We start from the raw sequence: 20952 nt of genomic DNA, 5'->3' as shown, positions 1-20952 counted from the left end.
TGGTTCATCTGGCTTGCATACGCCTACAGCATTGTGTAGCTATCTCCTGAAAGTTGTGTATGCATAACTATGGTGTGTCACCCATCACTGTGCCATTGCTACATCACTGATGAACCTTACTTAGCTCTAGTTGATGTTGATATGCATTGCTGTATATTGGCTAATAATTTTTATCTGCATGGTGATGTTGCCTATAATGTATTGCTGCATACAATACTGCAATAATGTATAGTTCTCTCCTGTATGTTTTGTATACATATACTTTGTACACATCACTGTGCCATTTATACCACACCAATGATGTACTGGCACTTAGCTACTGGTGGCCTTTAGTTACGATGCCACTATAGTGTTATATCTGTCACTACTGTGACATATTGAGTTGATTTGGGGATAATGCATTCACCACCTAATAGCCTCACCGGGGGGCTGTCACGTTGGTGTATGTACTTGGTTATATGTGACGCGGTCCTAGTAATAATAATAATAATAATAACTAGCCATTGCAAACCGGCATAGTACTGCACTTTGGCTGTTGTGCAGTGGCGATCTAGACCTGACCTACAGAGGGGCCAAGAAGGGAACAGCATGACTATTGTTGTTTGGCTGTAATATAAAGTAGAATTTCAGGGGGATCTGGGAGTGCAACCCCAGAAGCTGCAAAATTTTTGCAATTCAAGACTTGAAAACCGCAGCCTAAAATTTATGTTTAAAACATGAAAAATGCTAAAAATAACAAAGCAATGACAGATTCAGGATGGGGCATCTGGGGAAAATGCACCCCCCCTCCCCTCCCCCCTCTTGTGGAGGAGCCAGTCATACTTCTGATTTAAATAATTACTAAATTTTGTCAGGCCATAGTATAGATAGGCATATTCTACGTACCCGGATATAAGCAACTAGTTGAAGAATTGAAACGTAGAAAAGCTGCAAATGAACCTAACCTAACAATTCGGAATGGAGTTATTGTAACCAAACGTCCTTATCATAGCAACAAAGGAAGCAAATCTCAATCCAATACTAATCACCCACAGCCCTCAGAAACCCAGAATTGACTAGCTTCGGCTACTTTCTGTGCTGATTCCAAAGTTTTACACAATAACAGTGAGCAAATAATTAATGCACAATCAGTAGAGCCTCCTATACATAATATAAGCTCCCTCAAGCTGATTTTCCTAAATAGCCAAAGTATTTTATCAAAGAGAGCTTCTTTCTGTGCACTTATGGATGAGTATAAACCAGACATTGTAGCAGTTTCTGAGACATGGCTGACACCTGATGTTTTAAACAGTGAATTTTTCCCTGAAGGTTATCATGTTTTCAGGAAGGATAGATCTGATGGGTATGGAGGAGTACTGTTAGCTTGCCGCAATACAATCACCTGTCAGGAATTAAGTTTTGACCATGACACTGAAGCAGTAATTTGTGAGATTACGTTAAACAGCCAAAACTTAATTATCTGCTCTTTATACAGACCTCCTAATAAAGATATTTGTAGTGTTGAAAGTTTATGTGACCTTTTTTCAAACCTAACAACAACTTATTCCAACTCTCCTATCTGGCTGGTTGGGGATCTCAATTTACCAAACATTGATTGGGTTAATAGTTGTACAGATGGTGCTGCATACCCCCTTGCTGTATGTGACACTATGATTAATTTTGTGCAGGAATATGGCTTCTCGCAAGTAGTCGATTTCCCTACCAGAAGACACAATACTCTAGATGTATTCATTACCAACAGACCATCCCTTATACACAGTTGCAATCCTGTTGCAGGCATTAGTGACCATGAGGCTATTTTAACTGAATCTTCTGTTACAATCACTCACCAGCAGCCCACCAAAAGGAAGTCATTTCTTTGGCATAGAGCAGATATGGTAGTTATAAAAGAAATCATAAGTCAATTTAGTGATGATTTTTTAAGTAAATACTCTTTGTCCACACCAGTGGAGGTGTTATGGAATGAATTCAAACAAATGTGCTTCAAGTGCTTAGCTCAAGTACCATCTAAGTTTTCTTCCACTAATACAAAGCAACCATGGGTGACCTCTCACATTAAGCGCTTATCTCGTAAAAAACAACGACTTTACAACTTAGCCAGGCGCTCAAATTGTAATCATCACTGGGATACTTATCATAGTTTTAAACACAAAGTTCAACAGGAATGCCGTAAAGCTTACAATGATTATATTGAAGGGCTAGTTGATTCAAATGGTTCTGTGTCAAAAAAGCTTTGGACTTACATCAAGAGTCAAAAGAAAGACCACTGTGGTGTGGCACCATTAAAGGTTAATGATGTTGTAATCAATGATAGCTTAGTTAAAGCACAAACACTCAATGAGTACTTTACATCAGTATTTACTCCAATTACAACAGAGACTCCTCCAGAGTTACATGTCCAATCTGCACCGGACATAAACCCTATCATAGTTGACACTAATGGTGTTTCTGAGCTGCTGCAATCTTTGGATATCCATAAAGCTTGTGGACCTGATGGAATACCAGCCCGTCTACTGAAAGAAACTAGAGAAATTATTTCTCCCTCCTTAGCCTTCATTTTTCAAGCCTCATTACAACAATGTTCGCTACCTTTAGATTGGAAAAGGGCAAATATTGTACCACTCTTTAAAAAGGGTGATCGTTCTCTTCCTAGCAATTATAGGCCTGTTTCATTAACATGTATCTGTTCAAAACTGTTAGAGCACATCGTTTATTCACATATTTACTCCCATTTTGCTAAATATAATCTTCTGTGTGATCAACAACATGGGTTTAGACAAGGTCGCTCATGTGAAACTCAGCTACTATTGACAATCAATGACTTTGCCGAAAGTTTAAATAACAATGATCAAACCGATGTTGTACTACTAGATTTTTCAAAGGCATTCGACAAAGTGTCCCATCAACACCTGTTCCATAAACTCCACCATTACGGTATCCGAGGTAATTTACTTGACTGGATTAAAGACTTTGTACTGCAGAGATCTCAGTGTGTGGTGGTTGAAGGTCAACAGAGCCACTTAACAGCAGTTACCTCTGGTGTTCCTCAAGGTACTGTCCTTGCTCCACTTTTGTTTCTCTGTTTCATAAATGATTTACCAAATAACATATCATCCAAAATCAAGTTATACGCTGAAGATGTATTACTTTATGCCACCATTCGCACAGAACAGGACTACAATCAGTTGCAGAAGGATTTAGATGTACTGGGAAAATGGGCAGACAATTGGAAAATGGTGTTTAACCCACAAAAATGCGAATTTCTTAGGATAGCTAACAAGAAACACACAATACTAGCTCAGTATAATGTTCAAAATAAACCAATCAAGGAAGTCAACCATGCCAAATACTTGGGTGTAACAATAAGCCAAAATCTATCCTGGTCAGAACACATAAAACAAATAACTTCCAAGGCTAACAGAACTAAAGGTTTTCTTCAGCGTAACCTCCACAATTGTACACCAACAATTAAGGACAGGTTGTACAAAGCAATGGTTAAGCCAATTATAGAGTATGCAGCTGTTGTCTGGGCACCTCATACTAAGAGGGATATTGATATGATTGAGAGAACACAACGACAAGCAGCTAGATTTGTGACCAGCAACTACTCCCATTACGCTAGTGTCACGCAAATGCTTACAGACCTTAATTGGCCTACACTTGCCGATGCAGAGATGAACTGAAAGCCATAATGATGTTTAAAATAATTAACCACCTTGTTGACATCCCAGTAAATCCGTTTCTGACATCCATATCCACTGTACATAGTACCAGAGGTCATAATATGAGATTTATGCAACCAATGACACGGATTGATTCTTATATGTACTCCTTTTTCCCTTCGGCAATCAAAATCTGGAATGATCTACCCCAAAATGTGATTGACTCCAATGATATTGATCAGTTCAAACAAAAACTAGCAATTATTTAATTTGTATACTTGTATGTATGTTGTGACCTGTGCACTATACTCTAATAGAGGTCTGCACAGTATTACCAATAATATATACGTAGAATATATACTATCTATGGTCAGGCCAAGAAACTCATGAAAATGTACACATTTTACTAGCAATTATTACAAATTCACCTAGCGAACCAAAGTCAAACTAGCTGTGAAATTGTCATCCAACACCCTCGTGCATATTAAGCGCCTCTAAAATAATTATCGTTTGCTGTTGTTTGCACTTGGTCGTTTGAGACATTCAGAGCCGTTTAAACAGCTTCTAAGACTTCACAACCATGGCCAAAATGGCAAATCTACAGTGAGACACTACTAAAAAGTGATCATTTGCTGCTTCAAAAATGCAGCACTGTACTAGAGAATCCGGCTCTCCCCAACCACTTACAACTTGAAGCACCTCGTACAGGCTCTGCCTTCTGTACAAACCCTCCAGTGCCCAACTGGTAGACTTGATCAGTAATAATAATAACTTAGCCTGTTTGTGCCCTTCCCCTTGCTAGCTCCTGGATCCGCCCCTGCAATGCCAATCTATACTGCAACTTCTCCCATTATTCAGCCCCCCCTAGAATCGCCTACGCTGCTGTGAATAAGAAGTAATGGAGAGCATAGCTGCAAGCATAGATAATATACGCAAGTCAGTCAGAGACTAAGCGCAGGCGCTTTTTTTTCAAGAAAGACCCACCAGAGAAAGACGAATTGTCACAAGTTACTCGAGGTCACTATCGAGGGAGATAAACGGTTTTATTCGTATTGCAAAGGTATGTTATGTATACATTGTACTTATAAAGTGGTTACTGCACATAATTGTCAGCACCCCTTCTTCTTGGGCTGTTTTATTATGACAGTAGACACCCCATACGACAGACTAAGCCGGAGGGTATGGTCACAGGTATACGTAACCTCGTGAATAGCTGAACCTATCCAGATGTGCCCCGGCCATCAATGTCATCATCAAACCACGTGATCAATATCGAGCTCATACGGTCAAGTGCATAAGGTTTCCGCCCTTTTGGTGATGGTTTATGGTGGTTGGCTCGGGGACTCTGATGTGTAAGGTTAGGGCACAGAGAATATTTTTTTTGTAATTAGGTTTATTAATTTTGTAATTATTAAGTAGTTCATGTTCCTTTTGTATTTGTTTGTGTGTAATTGTACATGTGAATGTATGTTCTGTGTTGGGGATCACCTTGTACAGGCAGTATTGCCTTTTGTGTTACCCATCTTTGGAAAAATTGATAATAATAATAATAATATAATGTCTGGCTAGTTTGGCGCCTCCCGCCCCTTTCGGAAATTGTTTAACAGACATGCCAAATTAGGCGTGAGTCTCACTCTTTGGCTAGTAATGAATCTCACGCCTAACCCTCTGTTTCTCACTCTTTCAGCTTAGTTCTCACGCTTGATCTACTAGCCCTGTGTACTTTGAGCATGCAGCGACCTTTTTTTTTGGTCTTCACTACCAAAAACCCTGGAGTTGCACTTGAGTCTAGTCCACATTGCTGGTAGTATTTGAGGTCTCACTCCTAAAATTGTTAAGAGGTTGGCATCTCTGCCTTTCATGAAATACAGTTACAAGGGGTACACGTTGTAGGTAGATCTGCGACCACGGTCAAAGTTGACCTGTCGAAATTTCACTTTCGCCTGTGACTAAGAGCCTTTTTCAATCTTGGACCAATGACTTAGCAATGATAGACTGCGGTCGCAGATTGACCTACAGCGAATGTCTGTTTGTCACCCCCTTGAGATACTAACACCCCATTCATACTACCTTCTAACCCGGGTAGAGCACAGCATGGCTCGAAACAAATTGCAGTGTGAACCAATCGAGCCATGCCAAACTGGGTCCAGCATGGCACGACAAGGAGAGGTGGGCTAACATGGGTTGGTCCGGGATAGGATACAGTATGAACGAATTCCGAGCTGGCCAACAATATAACTTGCTTCTGTTAGCTACACAGAGAGTATATTCCCCTAAAACCGAGGTCTAAAACTGTTCATCAAAAATGGCTACAACGTACCGTAGTTCTGGTAGACTTTGTGGCAGTTACGCTCGAACAACACATCAATATTCCTGGTGAAAGGAGCACCCACTAGCTTAAATGTGGCGGCTATAAAGTTATACGACATATTTCAGCTGGTTCCACGCTTCCTTGCTACAATTCTAGTACCTTTTTATAAAACGCCTAAATAATCAAAAGCTCATGCGATTGTTTAGCTAATTATTATTTGGCACTCGCACTGTCAAGCTCGTGTCAGATGCAGTAGTGTGAACAAGTGCCAACCCAAGTTGAAAACTCTGTGGCTAACCCGGGATAGTTTGAATGAGATGTAAATCATTTCTACTGCCCAGATTCAGCGGTAGCCAATTAATGCGTGCCAATGACATTCACACAGAAACTGCCTTGGCAACACAATGCTTTTGTTCGAATTGAAGGGAATCATCTGACGTAACGGGCAGTTACATGCACTGTCTAATTGAATCCCTTTTACGTGTATTTCACCAGACCCTTACTTTTTGCAAAGGGAGTAGTGGTTTATCTACTTCAGGCCACGTCAAATTGATTAGTTGTTTTACAGGCCTGACCAACCCCTATGTTGATAGAAGTTGTACCATACTCTCTGAATTTATTATCAATCATTGTATACATGCAGCCTTTACCAGGGTGTGGTGGACCAAGGGGCTGTAGGTGGTATGTTCCCATTCTCTTGACATATAATATGAAATAAGTGCCATTGGAAAGAATTTGTATTAAAATTTTTAATTGCGAAAAGTAACATCTTAATAGACTTTGAAGGCTTTGTAGGTGTAATGAACCTCCTGTAAGACAATTGTTCAAAACTTCCATAGTACAATTACTCTATTCCACATAATTTTCCATGGAGATAGAGTTCTCTGCAGTTACAAGAAGGCAATAAAACGTGGTTTTTCAGAGGGCCATCTATGTAACAGTACTGTGCTTACTTAGTTCAAGGTCCCTGGCAATAGCTTCCAAGTGTGCATAGTTCTGCTCACTTGCTGTTGACCAGTGTTTTAGAGAAATGGCATTCTGATCCAAATGGCATTCTGATCCATGAAAAATGTGGCTGTCCTGATTCCATAGACAGAAGCATCATCAACCACAATGGTAAGCTAGGATCATAGTAGGCTAAAACAGATGTTGAAGTTAGCCAGTATTTGGCCTGATTAAAGCTAAGTCCAGTGTCTTCCCTAAAGATGCAGCACTGCTCTACTTTGTTCAAAATTCCTTTGATGTAGTAAAAAGAATGTGAAAAACTAATTTACTTTGATGTTGGTAGCAAATTAACAATTTTATCGCTGTACTTTATTTTGCTGGGGAGAACTCTGTTTGTCATATCACTTAGTTGACCTCCAGGGCTCATTCAATGGGAGCAACTGTCTGGGTATGAATTTCTTATAGTAATTGAGGAGACCCAGAAATGCTATTGGTTACATAACAGTCATCTTTCCTGGAGAAATGTACTGCCCCTCTGTGTGTCCCAGCTGCTCTACAAAATCTTATGTAGCCTAAGTAGTTATTAACCTAACGTCGTACTGGAGATAACTTCAAATAATTATAATCTTTGTCTGTTAGCCCATAGCACAGTATATGGGCAATATTGCATCCCTGGCTTGTTGGATTATAGCAGGAGCAAAAGCCACTATAATGTTAAAGCCCCTTATGTTAATTTATGACTTTATCTAGAGTCCTGGTCCAATTCCACCTTGCTCCAAGTACACCTCAGTAAATTTCTGGCCTTCTGCTGGTGAAGCAAAAAGATTTTCAGGTTTTGGTAGGGGGTGTTGATCTACTGCCAATGCAGGGTACACACACACACACACACGCACACACATACACACACACACACGCACACACATACACACACACACACACACACACACACACACACGCGCACACACACACACGCACACACATACACACACACACGCACACACACATACACACACACACGCACACACATACACACACACGCACACACATACACACACACACACGCACACACACACACACACGCACACACATACACACACACGCACACACATACACACACGCACACACATACACACAGATATATATATATGTGTGACAAACTTCACCATAACCTTTGTAATCAGTGCGGCCCGCTCACTGTGTACTTCTTTCTCTAGGTATTGTAGTTCTTGCTCAATGGTTGCTGTTGTTGCAAAGTGCATGAAACAAGGATGGTGAAACACTTGCTTGGTCTGGTTTCAGTTAAGTTGTGTGGAAAAAACACCCTAAAATACTAGTCCTTAAAAGTTTTTTTTTTTTTTTAAACTGGTAACAATTGTGCATTACAACAACACCCTAATACCTATATGTAGAGTATGCGACTGCTCGTTACCACAAGCAGTCTTCCCAAATTGTGCACATGACCTCAACAGACATGGAGATACGAACCCAACACTGTGTATTTTGCCTAAGTACAATCCACACAAAAACAGCCAAACTGTAAAGAATGGTGCGGCTGGTTTGTTTTTACTCACATTTCTTCTTCTACCAATGATGATTATTGAAGACAGACTTATAAGTGTATTTTATGAATTGTATCGCATGATTTATTATTGTAATATTCTAATAGAGTGCACATATTTTTTAGGACTTCTAATAGAACATACAAAAAATGTTCCAGAACAATCTAGTACTTCTGTTGGCAGATTTATGAAATTACAAACATTTATTTATAAGTAAATTTAACTAGAATTTTCATTTATAAAGCAGAAATTATTATCAGCCAAGACCACAGTGGTTCAGTGGTTAAGGATGCTGGTGTTAGGTATGGAGGTCCATGGTTCGAACTCTGATAGGTTTTTTTCGACATTTGAGTATCTCAATCCTGCAATTTTATACTTGTTTGATTTTTGTTTTGTAACTTTGTAGCTGTTATTCTATTGCTATTCAAACTACCAAAAGGCACTGCTACAATGATCAGCCTATCTACACAAAATTTTCAGTTATTCCCATACTCGGTTTACCCTGTAGCCGTGACAGAAGTTTGGTCTTTTTTACGTAAATAAATGCTCATAACTTCATGAATATTCATTATGTGAATTCACACTTTATATGCTCTTTATTTGATCAAGACAATTGACTTACACGTTTACATTTTATAACAATTTTTGCAAAGTGTGCAAAAATTAATTGAGGTCCCCATAAGCCCCCCTACAGCATAAGAAGAAAAAACAAAGAAATTAAATCAAAACTTTGAATTCCTATATCTCACAAATAACTGTTGCGAGTGCTCTGTGGCCTACCTGACAGCTGTAATCCAAAAATGGTGTGCTTTGGAGCATGGAGCTATGCATGTGTGAAAAAGCTGTTTCCTTTCTGTCAATATACTAATGGTGTGGCACACTGGCTGTCTTGGCCACACAATTTGAAACATTTCCTGGGAGAGGAGAGGCAAGAAAAACTACTTCACACTTCTGCCTCGTGTATGCTCACTGTACCGCACATTTATGATATCGTTAGCCTGTCCTCCAGTCTCGGTCCTCATGACTGAGACTCTAGACCAAGGATTCGCCGATCAACCTGGGTCTAGCCCTTAATTTACAACAACTGAAACCCAAAAGCATTAAGGTGGCAGTCACCTGTAATTGGTGGTTTATGAAGCCTTTAAAAAGTGAAACCATACATTTTGCCACAAGAATGCATTAGATACTCCTAGAATCAACCTCATAATTTCAACTCTCAGCAAGCCACCGCACCTCTGTACTCCGTAATTCAACACAAAGTTTAATTCCCTAGACTTGGAAATATACCGTTTTCGACCTTTGTAATCCGACAGAGAATAATAGTGGCATTAAAAACAATCACAGAAAATAATTTTTAAGTATTTAATTGGTTGACAGTAATAGAAAAGGCTGTAATACTTGCAAATTCTAAAATTAATTCATGCTAAAAACCTTGTGTGATTTGTTTTACCTGTAATTTACGGCTTAATCCAACATAATTCTAGATATTGTAACATGTCGGATTACAGAGGTGACTTTATAATCCAACAACCTCCTTAATCCAGCAAAATTTATGACTCCTATTGAGCGTCGGATTAGAAAGGTTTGACTGTATGCCCAAGAACTCAACACCAGGTGGTACACCGATTCTTATAACATTCCTATGCTAATTTTCATGGTCAGATTACAGAGGTTGTTTTTTTTTATACAAAAGTGTTGGTAAATGATATTTTGGTCGGAGTAGAGAGGATTCTGGTGACAGATTAGAGAAGTTTGACTGTACATGGTTAGATGAGTTCAAAGTGGAGCTATGAAAATACACACTTCAGACTGGAAGACCAGGTGACTGCCACCTTAAGGAATAGTGATGCACTAATACTACTTTTACCAGTGGTATTTTCACTGTGTTGACACACTGAACTCAAAACATGCAAGGGTGAATGTTCTATTAGAGTAGTTATGTGCTCAATAGAGTATGTCACATGTTATCTAATAATATAGTTGGGGTCATGCCCTACCTCTGTCTACATTTTAACATGGTATAGTCATTGTACATGTAATAGTTATTTTAAGGATACGTGACTGAATCTGCAAGAACCCAACAATCATGCAAGCCTAAGTTTATAATATAAAATACTTACATATTGTTCTTTGTGAAGAAACAGTCTAACGGTAAAAAAACTGGATATCATCTTATTTGCCTACGCAAGAGGAGGTGGGGGTTTTGTTGCAGTGCATCATTGGAAACATTAAGTTATGAGTGTTTATGTCATGTAGAAGCAATAATATGCGATTGACCTTTCTTCACTGATTTCATCTTTGTACTCACGAGGAAAAAAAATACTTGGCAATGGATTTTCCTATTCATGTTTAACACGATACTGCAAGTCTCAACTTTATGTATTTGTAAGTTACAACTGCTTTAGTAAGCATCTGTGATTTGTTTGCTTTTCAAATTTATCTTTCTGTTGTTGCTACTTTGTAGGACTACGATATAAAGTTCTTGGGATATGAGGATGAAACTTCACTAGAACATACACTTGGATAAGTACCATATAGTAAAAAACTTTGGTAGTAAAGGAAGACCCACTATTGCAAAATTGATGAAGAAAAACTTTAGCAAATGGCCCTTCACCTGAAATTTTTAGCTACCATGTACTGTACGTATTGCTTGAATGCAACATCACTACACGTGAGTACAAGTGATTAACAACTAGCCAAATAAGGAGTGTGGCAGCTGTTTTGATTGCGAGTCTTTATCCCTCGCATTGAGGGATGATGACTCACAATAGAAATGACTGCCACACCCCTTAATTAGCAAGTCTTTTATTTGTTTGCATTTGCGCATAGCAGTGTTTCATTCGAGTGGTAGTTAGCGTACAAGTGTAAGTATCGTTCACTGGTTCTTGTAATGTCAAGAGCAATGTTTAGATTTTCGTGAACACTTGTGGGACAATAAACCTGGTGACAATCTAAGGGAACGCTTGCAAAAATATCCATGATACCTGTCATGATACTTCAATACCCATCCTTTCAACATGACTAATCTGCTCACGTGATTGCTAAATATAGTTGGCGGATAAAACCTTGGCAATTGTAATGCTATTTGCCAAATTCGCCAAAGTTTTTTACTATATGGTAGATTATAGTTGTTTATGTTCAAAAAAATTGGGGTTTTACAGATCTGGTCTTTAATATCTCCCTGTTATGAGCTGCCATGCACATTTTAACAGTGTTCATGAACCCTTTAGGTTAAAGATATGACAACTTGTATGCAAACATTGTTACACTTTCTTATTGCCATTGCTACTGTTGGTGGTATCACAGTTACACCAGTTGATGATATAAGACAAGGAAATTGTTCAGGAAAGTTGGACTATTTCTTGTGTACTTGTCTATCAACTAACACCACAATAGACATCCACCTGTCACCTGGTCATTATCACTTCACACAACAATCATGTGAACTATCAGATAAGAATGGAGTAACAATAACTGGTAGTGATGTAGTGATTGAATGTAATGGTAGTGGCTTTAACATTGTCTTCATGAACACTACTAATATTAAGATTAGTAATATAACAATGAAGGGATGTGGAGGAGTGTTCAGGGATTCCGTCAGTCAAAATTTTCAAGGCATAGTACCCTATGCTTACTTCGGAAATGGATCAAGATTTGTTTTAACGTTTTCTGACTCCAGTGATATAACCATTAATAACTTGACTATGTTTGATAACTTAGGCTATGGTATTCTTGTTTGGAATACTTGGGGAACTATACAATTGTCTCATATCCAGATTGTGAATACCACTTTTAGCAATGACCCTCAGTGTGTGAATTATGATTATAGTAGTGAAGAAGCTGATTCAACTTGTTCTGGTAGTGGAATATTAATGATTTTTGTAAATTCAACGTCCAGCAAAGATACAACCGTGAGCATAGATGACAGTCATTTTGAAAACAACGTCAATATTATTCCTCAATCACAACTCCAAAGAGTTTCAGACTTGGTTTCCACTGCTTACTATCGTGATCGTGTTCCAATTGCTGGAGCTGGCTGCATTTCTATTTATTATATTAGGAACATATCTAGTGTTACTACAACTATAACCAATACAATATTTCACAACAACAATGGTTCTTACTCAGCCACAGTAGCTGTTACAGTACTATACAGTATATCGGGTAACACCAGCTTTGAGAATTGTACGTTTCTAGACAACAATCGAATGTCATCATCAATGTTTGAAAATGATCTGTACAGTTTACATCGAAGAGGAGGAATTGTGTATTTGTATTTGATAGTTCGAGATGGGATTACTACACCAGTATTACCTGTTGTCACATCCACAGAGACAAGACTGCTTACACTGGTACGTTGTACATTTATGCAGATAGGAGGCAATATGGGTGCTTCCTTATATGTCGAAAAGATTTCACCTGATTTTGTAACAATTGCTGTAACAATTAAGGAGTGCAGTTTTATAAGTAATGAAGCTGATGTAGGATCAGCAGTATATGCAAAGCAACATCAATTTCGTGTATCCCTTCAGTCTGAAGTCAGTGGTGGAATCCAGTTCTACTTTATAAATGTGAACGCAACTAATAATGTACTTTCGCAAGGAAGTGAACTTGATATAACCTCAAATACATTTGTCACAGGAGTGTTTTCATTTGACAATTGTCGTGCCTTTATCAACTGTAGTCAGGGATGTAGTTTTACTGGTAACCAACCATCAGTGTTTTATGGGCGTGATTCTGGGTTGATGATATCAGGACATGCAATATTTGAGTACAATAAAGGAACATATGGGGGAGGATTTCAGCTACTTGATACAGTCCTGTATATTCATACTGGAACTGTGATATTATTTCAACACAACTTTGGTACAAAAGCAGCAGGAGCTATTGATGTTTACTTTCCAAACACTAATATCGAATCCGAGGATATTTGTCCAATCCAGTTCATTGGATCTGGTGCTACCATATTTGAACTCAAAGATGTTGGTCAACTTAATGTGAACATTTCTTTTTTTAATAATTCTGCTATATCATCTTCTTCTTTACAATCCATCTATGCTGATGTGTTTTACGTCTGTTCATGGTATCCTGACACTCTCACTCAAATTGTGTTAGGTCGACGAGCCCCTGTAATTAATGGGAGACGACAGTCTGTATATCGCAGTATCTTTAATTTCTATCCAGTTGATACCACCGATAAACACTTGCTCATACTGGCACATTTACCATGCTTGTGTGATGAATACTTACATTATAATGCTACTTCCTGCTTTAGTGATCAGTCGGTGTATACCAGCCAACATGTAGTTCCGGGAAGATTGTTTAATCTTTCCATCATAGCACTAGATGTGGTCGGATCAGTGGGTTTTGCTGATCAGCTGTTAAGTGAAGTTTACCACACTGATCGGTTAGATAGACTGTTAGCATTGGCTGAACGCCAGTACACCAGACCATTCACTATTGTTAATAACACTTGTGCATATGTAGAGTTTACAGTGTATGTAAAAAATCAGACAATTCCTAACAATGGAACACTAGAAATGTCATTATCTGAAAGACAACTCAGTTCAAAAATAATTTTTAACTTTGACAAGTGCTCTATAGGATTTCAATTGCATCAAATTGGCTCTGATACATTTGGATGTGTTTGTGATGATTTCTTTGGCACTAAAGAACTTCAAGGTAAATTCCAATGTGATGCTTCTACTGGTAACATAACACGTCTTAGTGAACAATCTTGGTTATCAGTATATGATGGCGACTTGGAATTTGTTAAAATATGTTTACCAACTTATTGTCATGATCAATTGTTATCATTTGACGTCAGTGAAGCTGATGTACTGTGTACCATTCATCATTCAGGACGAGCATGTGGTGGATGTGTTGATGACTTCAGTAGAGTGTTTGGTTCTGACACTTGTAAGAAGTGTAATAACATTTGGTTGATTACAATACTGCTGTATGTTGTTCTGGGGCTGGTACTAATATTTCTATTGTTCCTACTGAAATTAACAGTTGCTCTTGGATTGATCAATGGACTGATATTCTTTTGTAATATGATGAGCATAAATGAAAAACTTTTCTTTAACACAGAAATTTCAAAGTATTCATTTTTGCGCATGTTTATTTCACTAATAAATCTGGATTTAGGAATTGAGATATGTTTTTATGATGGGATGTCTCAGCTTGCTAAAACAGGACTGCAGTTTGTGTTTCCAATATACCTGTGGTTGTTGATGGTAATCATCATCTATGCGGGTAAACATTATATTCGCAGCAGAAGCTTGTCGTTTCGTTCTGCAATTCCTATTCTGGCTACTCTAATTTTGCTCTCCTATTTAAAAATCCTTCGTACAACAGTCAGTGTTTTTTCATTTGACGAAGTTTCATCATCAACTGGTGACTCCATTCATGTTTGGCTACCTGATCCAAATGTGAAATATTTAACTGGAGTTCACATAGTTCTGTTTGTGATAGCATTTTTGTTTTTGCTGTTCTTCATACTACCATTTGTCATCTGTTTCATCTTTCCACGTCTAGTTTTAAGATCAAAAAGACTAAGTTATTTCTTTCCAATGTTGGATTGCTTTCTAGCACCATACAAACACAAATATCGATTCTGGTTTGGGTTACGTGCGTTAGTGTTACTATACCTGTCAGCCATGGAAGCTGTCATCTTCTCATCCAGAGAAGCATTACTACTATCAAGTATTGCTGTTGTTGGGTTCTTTGCTTTACTACAAGCATATGTCCATCCTTTTAAGGACAAACTGGTAGATGCTATTGACCTAATCTTCATGGGTATTTTCCTACTGCTAGCTGCAGTTACCTTGTACCTTTACCCTAGTGAGAATGGCTTTGAAGAAGTCAACATAGCAGTTACAGTTCTTGGTTATGTGGGTTTTATTTTGTTCTTGGTGGTGATTGTTTACCATGTTTATGATGCTACCAAACACACACAGTGGAATATCTGGCTGACTAAACTGTTTTGGGTGAGGGTAACCAAATATTGTAACAAAGGAAACAACTTTTTGCCATCGACAAATAGTGTTGAAACTGATTTCACTAGTTACAGTGGACAAAGCTATAATGAATCAGATGGTAATTCCCCGTATGTGAGATTTCAAGAATCATTTCTTGAGCAGATATGACCTGCTACAATTTTTCTGTACCCATTACAAGTTCTGTATTCTGTAGGTAATATTTATATACGTTCTGTATTTTGCTGTTTGACACAATTATGTAATTATAATATTGTATTTTATTATATCATTGGGTGTAATTATAACATGGTGTATTTCTTGAGATTTTGTGTTTTGTGTTGTACAGCATTACAGTTGTGTGTATACGTTCAGAGGCGTGGCCGGGATTTTCTGAAGGGGGGTTCCGACAGCAGTATTAAGTTACCAGAAGCTGGGGGCAGAGAGACTTTTTCAATACTTTAATGAATCAAAACTCCACAAATTATATTTTAAAAAGTACATTAATGACAATGCATATAAGTGCCCCTGGGATGAAGCTAGTGGAAACAGATCTAGACAGCATAACACAGAGACGCATAGACACCTGCAAGTGTTATCTCACTGGTATAGGAACCATGCATGAATCCACTGATACAAATGGAATGACTTACAATCAAAACATTATAACTACAAAAATGCATAGTATGGATTCATTTTGCATGCCCAAGTGATAAATTACTGGAGTTCTATATCTTTAAACACTGCATACCAAAGCTATAGCAGTATAAGGTTATGCTCGGTTTTGCATTTAATGCTAGAATGAAGTTCCTTATATAACATATAAATATTTACATGCATGTTCTAGTAGAATATACATGACCGCTCTTTTTGAGTGTATACCTGATTGCTCTATTAGAGTATATAGATCTTTTAAACAAGTTTCAAAAGGGCTCATGTTACCTCTATACGTCCTTCCCTGAGAGATGAATGCAAGCTTTATCAATTGTGCTGTGCCACACACTATTACTCACTCATTTTGTCCTGCCACACTAAATGGTGTGTTAGGGTCCTCCTGTAAACTCAGAAGTCTAAATTTACAGGGGGAGGGGGGTCCTGAACCCCTTGAAACCCTCTCCCTATACCCCTGATGTTTGCTGTATGATTATAATATCATATATATCAGTCTCCCAGATACACAATGACCAGTTAATTCGTCATCTTCAATTATATAAATTCTCACTAACTTGTGATAAGTCAAGTACATAGTATACAGTTTACAAAGAGGTGCATCAACCTGTAATTAGTGATATATACACACATCTATCTGTAACCAATACATCTCTATCTCTACTACTGCTACGTATTTACTATATACAGCTAACAAATTGAAATATTTTACAATACTCTACTAAAGCTACATGTATACTTAGAAGACATACTAAGAATGATATTTTGTCAATCACTAACTAAATTGGTATGTAGTACATTCCAATGGCATCCAAAAACTGACTTGACCGACCAAATAATGCAACTGCTCTACCACTTAACGTAAATTCTTTTTCACTACAACTTCCGTATGGTCCATATTGTTTCTCGCTGCCATCTTGTTTTTGTGTGACTATGTGCAACCTTCCAACAATGTAATCTGGAAACTTGTCCTTGTATGTGCCTATCCTTAGTTTAACTATCTCTTCGCCTTCTTCAAAATCAACCGAGTTTATCTTTCCTTCACTGGTGTGATCACCATATCTCAAAGCATTTAATGTCTTCCCAGTTGTGTCAAAGTAAGTTACTTCGATTGACTCGATTCTTGAGGAAGATTTCACTTTCAATGACCTTATGCCAGCAATATCGGCAATATTATCAATGTCAAATGGTTTGCCATCACTTCCTCCTATCAGCTCAGTACGTTGCAAGGAATAATAAAATCCCAGAGCATCATCGAACCATCCACTACGACCATACTGACCCAGTACTGTACCTGTTATTACAAACTGTGATTTACCATCACTTCCATAAGGTCTGTACCATTTGGTGGAACCATCTTTCTTTTGTGTTCTAAATGCTAATTGTTTGATGATACTGCTGGGTTTTGGTAGTTGGTAGTCTTTTGATCCTTTCACTTGATAATCTGTTGATCCTTTTACTTGAATTATGCTTTCTCCATCTTCAAGCTGCAAATCGGCTGTCATATGTTTTTGAATTCCATGAGAAGAAGCTTTCCATATTTCTGCATCTTGCAAAACGTAGGTTGACTGGATAGTTGCAATGTGATCTTCTGTATATGTGAGGCTTATGTTCTTTACACCTACAACTCTAGGGATGCGTGTTAAAGTGTGCTCATCATAAGATGACCCGCCAGTTCCACCAAACATCTTGCTGGTTATAATAATGGGATGTGTAAATGTGAATTTAAACCCAACTGCATTAACAAAATGATCATCATCCATTCCTTTTATAGCTAGTAAATTTCCAGAGAGTTTTAGAGTTTCAGAATGGCTTGGCACAACAGTACCATATGGACCATATTGCTTGTACTTACCATCAGACTGTAGGGTGACTATGATCAATTGACTTAACCTTGTAGTGCTCGAACACATAGCACTAACAGCTATGATGGCCTCCTGCATATTGAATCGTAAAGAGTCACAGTTTCCTGTTGAAGAACCATGTAAAGATCCCATATGTGATGATCTGTCAGCTAAATAATATGTTGCTTTAATGCCACGTATGGAAGAGTCGTGGTATATCAGAAGTTGTTTAATGCCAACTATTTCACTATTAAGGTGTTCATCAGTAGTGTCATCAAAGGATTTGCCACTACCAATACCAAACAACTTACTCTCTGATATTGTTTGTGTTTGAATTTTGGCTTGAACAATGACAGGAATGCTAGGCAAGCAACCTGATTTAGTGGCAGTTAAATCCAGCTCTACAGTTTTATGGTGTGGTGCTGTAGTAGGAAAAACAAGAAACCTTTTCTGCATTGTGCAAATGTTTGCATTCTCCACTGTTCCTTTCACTAATCCATATTCCCCATAATAAGAGATACCGGTTGTCACAGAAGGATCAGAATTGTCCCAGCTAACTGTTAGCTCAGGATCAGTGGTACTGAACAACACTTTGGATGGCGATGAGACACGTTTTATTATGAAACAGCTGTTGGAGCTGTTGATATACAAGTCATTACCATGACAGCATATTGTGATAGCAATAGACACAACTGAGCTATAGATGTTGTCCCAATCAGAAATTTGTTCATTCATGTCAACTTGTATACTTGTGCCTGCTGTTTCTTTACTAAAGGAAAATTTGGTTCCACCTTTCACTTCTAAACAGACTGTCACCTTGTAAGCTACAGCGTCACTCACATTAGACCAATCGGCTGATAAAACTGAGGTGGCCTCTTTATATTCTGCAGAGAGAACTTCAGGTTTCTTTAAAATTTTCACAGGATTAGGAAATAATGCCAATTTACTTGGTAAAGCTGAACCATCACCTAGTGATTGTCCGAATGCAAGCCATTCTTGTTCTAATTCACCAGCATCCCTTAGCAACTGTCCTGAAAGGTGTACTTTGTATTTATCAGATTCTTCTTTTTCAGCAACATTAGAAAATTTTTTGGGGTTTGATTTTGAACGTAATCCCAACAAAACATCACTAGTTTCCAATGTACTCTGACAAGAAACTGTAATAACATCAACAGTGCTAGAGTATGAGCAGGAAAGATTGATAGGAGGTATGTCTCTATTCATTTCCTTAGAACTGGAAGTCTCACTGGTTAAATAATAGCCACTTCCTACAGCAATCACACTAGTACTAACCATTGCAATGCTTGGAAACATTACTACAATTGCTCTGTCAAAAGCCATTCCCATTAATACTTCATCGTTATCACTGGATTGACATATCCTTGACAGTTCTTTTAATATGGCCTTCTTTGAATCATAGATAACACAGCTGAGATGATAATGATTGGCATTAACAATGGATGGGATTGCAACCGTCAACACTTTGAATGATTTGTTAAACTGCATTGATGTGATGACGGGTGTAGACAAAATGGTTACACTTTGTTCTAGAAACAAATGAGGACTTGGCAGTTCAGATGAACTACTGATATTAATCAGGGTTGTTTGTGCATAACCTTTCCATGAATGAATTTTATTTATTCTAAGCTCATTTGCTGAGAAAGTCGCGATGTATTTTCTAGCAGGTTTTTTTACAACTTTAGCGATGTTTGATATAGAGCCATTTTGTAGATTACCAATAAATCCTAACTTGTAGACATGGTCCTCACGATAAACTGGCAAGCATGTGAGTGTGATAGTGTCTTTCTTGGCTGCATATGAGTACCTAATGTTTGATGGACATGGTAAAACTTTTAAATGCTCAATAGAATCCATAAAATCACCGCTAAGGAAATATCCTTGACCCAAGGCCTTCACATAACCAGTAATGGTATCTCCACTGACACATTTATCTATGAAATTATCTACAGGAATTCTTGCTGAACCATCAGGTGGTGTAATAGCTTTTGCAACACATGTTTTTCTGCTAACAAGATGATTAAGTAATTTATAGGCATTGCTGACTGGCACAGGTATCAAGGATACAGATTCAACTTCACTGTTATACAATAGCCAATACATCGCAGGAGTATCCAAAACCCGAAGAGGATTCTCTGCTTTACTAGGAACAAGAGAATCCATATTATTAATACTGTCTGCGACTGAGGTTATTTCAACAATGTACTGAATATTTGGATTGCTAATATTAAATTTTCGCAAATCAGAATATGGAATAATGATGCCAACTTTTCCAGCCTCAATATCAGGCGCTTTTACTACCTGTACAAGCTTAGAGAACACAACCTCCGAATTCAATCCAAGTATCTGTATGCCATACTTCAGTGTTGTTTGAACAAAAATCCAGGATATTTCTAAAGTATCTTTATCACCTGAAAAATTACATGTTACACTTTCGGATGATCGTAATGATATAACAGAATGACAAATAAATTTACTATCAATCATTTGATTGGAATTGCTTGATGCACTGACTTGAAATTGTAAGCTAGCTGGATCATTTGGGGAATGGAGCTTAGTGAAAGCACTAGTAATGTCACTTATTGAAAATTCACATGTGGTTGGAAGTGGAGCGCTTTTAGAGAGAGGATTAATCTCCTTTGAAAGCAAAACTTTGCTTAACTTGCAATCAATAACTTGAGACAAGAAACCAGCAGTTTTCGTAACATCTGCAGGTAATTCCCATGAAACATTAACAGTTTTACTCTTGTCGCTAAAATGTGGCACAGCAAGTCGCAGGTTTCTCACAGCATCAACAACAGTTAACTGATTGGAATAACCAAACTCACTGGAAGCCATATTTGATTTTGATTTAGCAAGGGACTGACCACGAACTTTGACTACAGTACTGGTTGATGAATTAATTGCAGAATGTGAGAAATGACACTGTATTTCATTTGTGATGGATGATGAACTAACAATGCA

General features: G+C 37.9%; 1 protein-coding gene across 1 annotated transcript; it reads left to right on the top strand.

The window, feature by feature from the left end:
- Window positions 1–4630: 4630 nt before the first annotated feature.
- LOC136245665 (uncharacterized) lies at window positions 4631–15808 on the top strand. Its single transcript, XM_066037158.1, has 2 exons — window positions 4631–4722; window positions 11708–15808. The coding sequence occupies exon 2, from the start codon at window positions 11717–11719 to the stop codon at window positions 15626–15628; it is 3912 nt and encodes a 1303-aa protein (XP_065893230.1). The 5' UTR covers window positions 4631–4722; window positions 11708–11716; the 3' UTR covers window positions 15629–15808.
- Window positions 15809–20952: the final 5144 nt, after the last annotated feature.

Source organism: Dysidea avara, chromosome 15 (assembly GCF_963678975.1).
Source record: "Dysidea avara chromosome 15, odDysAvar1.4, whole genome shotgun sequence".
NCBI classification, from domain to species: domain Eukaryota; kingdom Metazoa; phylum Porifera; class Demospongiae; order Dictyoceratida; family Dysideidae; genus Dysidea; species Dysidea avara.
The sequence above is the reverse complement of the archived record's forward strand: the minus strand, read 5'-3'. Positions and strand labels throughout refer to the sequence as shown.

Excerpts from the sequence above, each read along its gene's own strand:
- LOC136245665 (XM_066037158.1), top strand. The coding sequence starts at position 11,717 with ATGACAACTTGTATGCAAACATTGTTACACTTTCTTATTGCCATTGCT.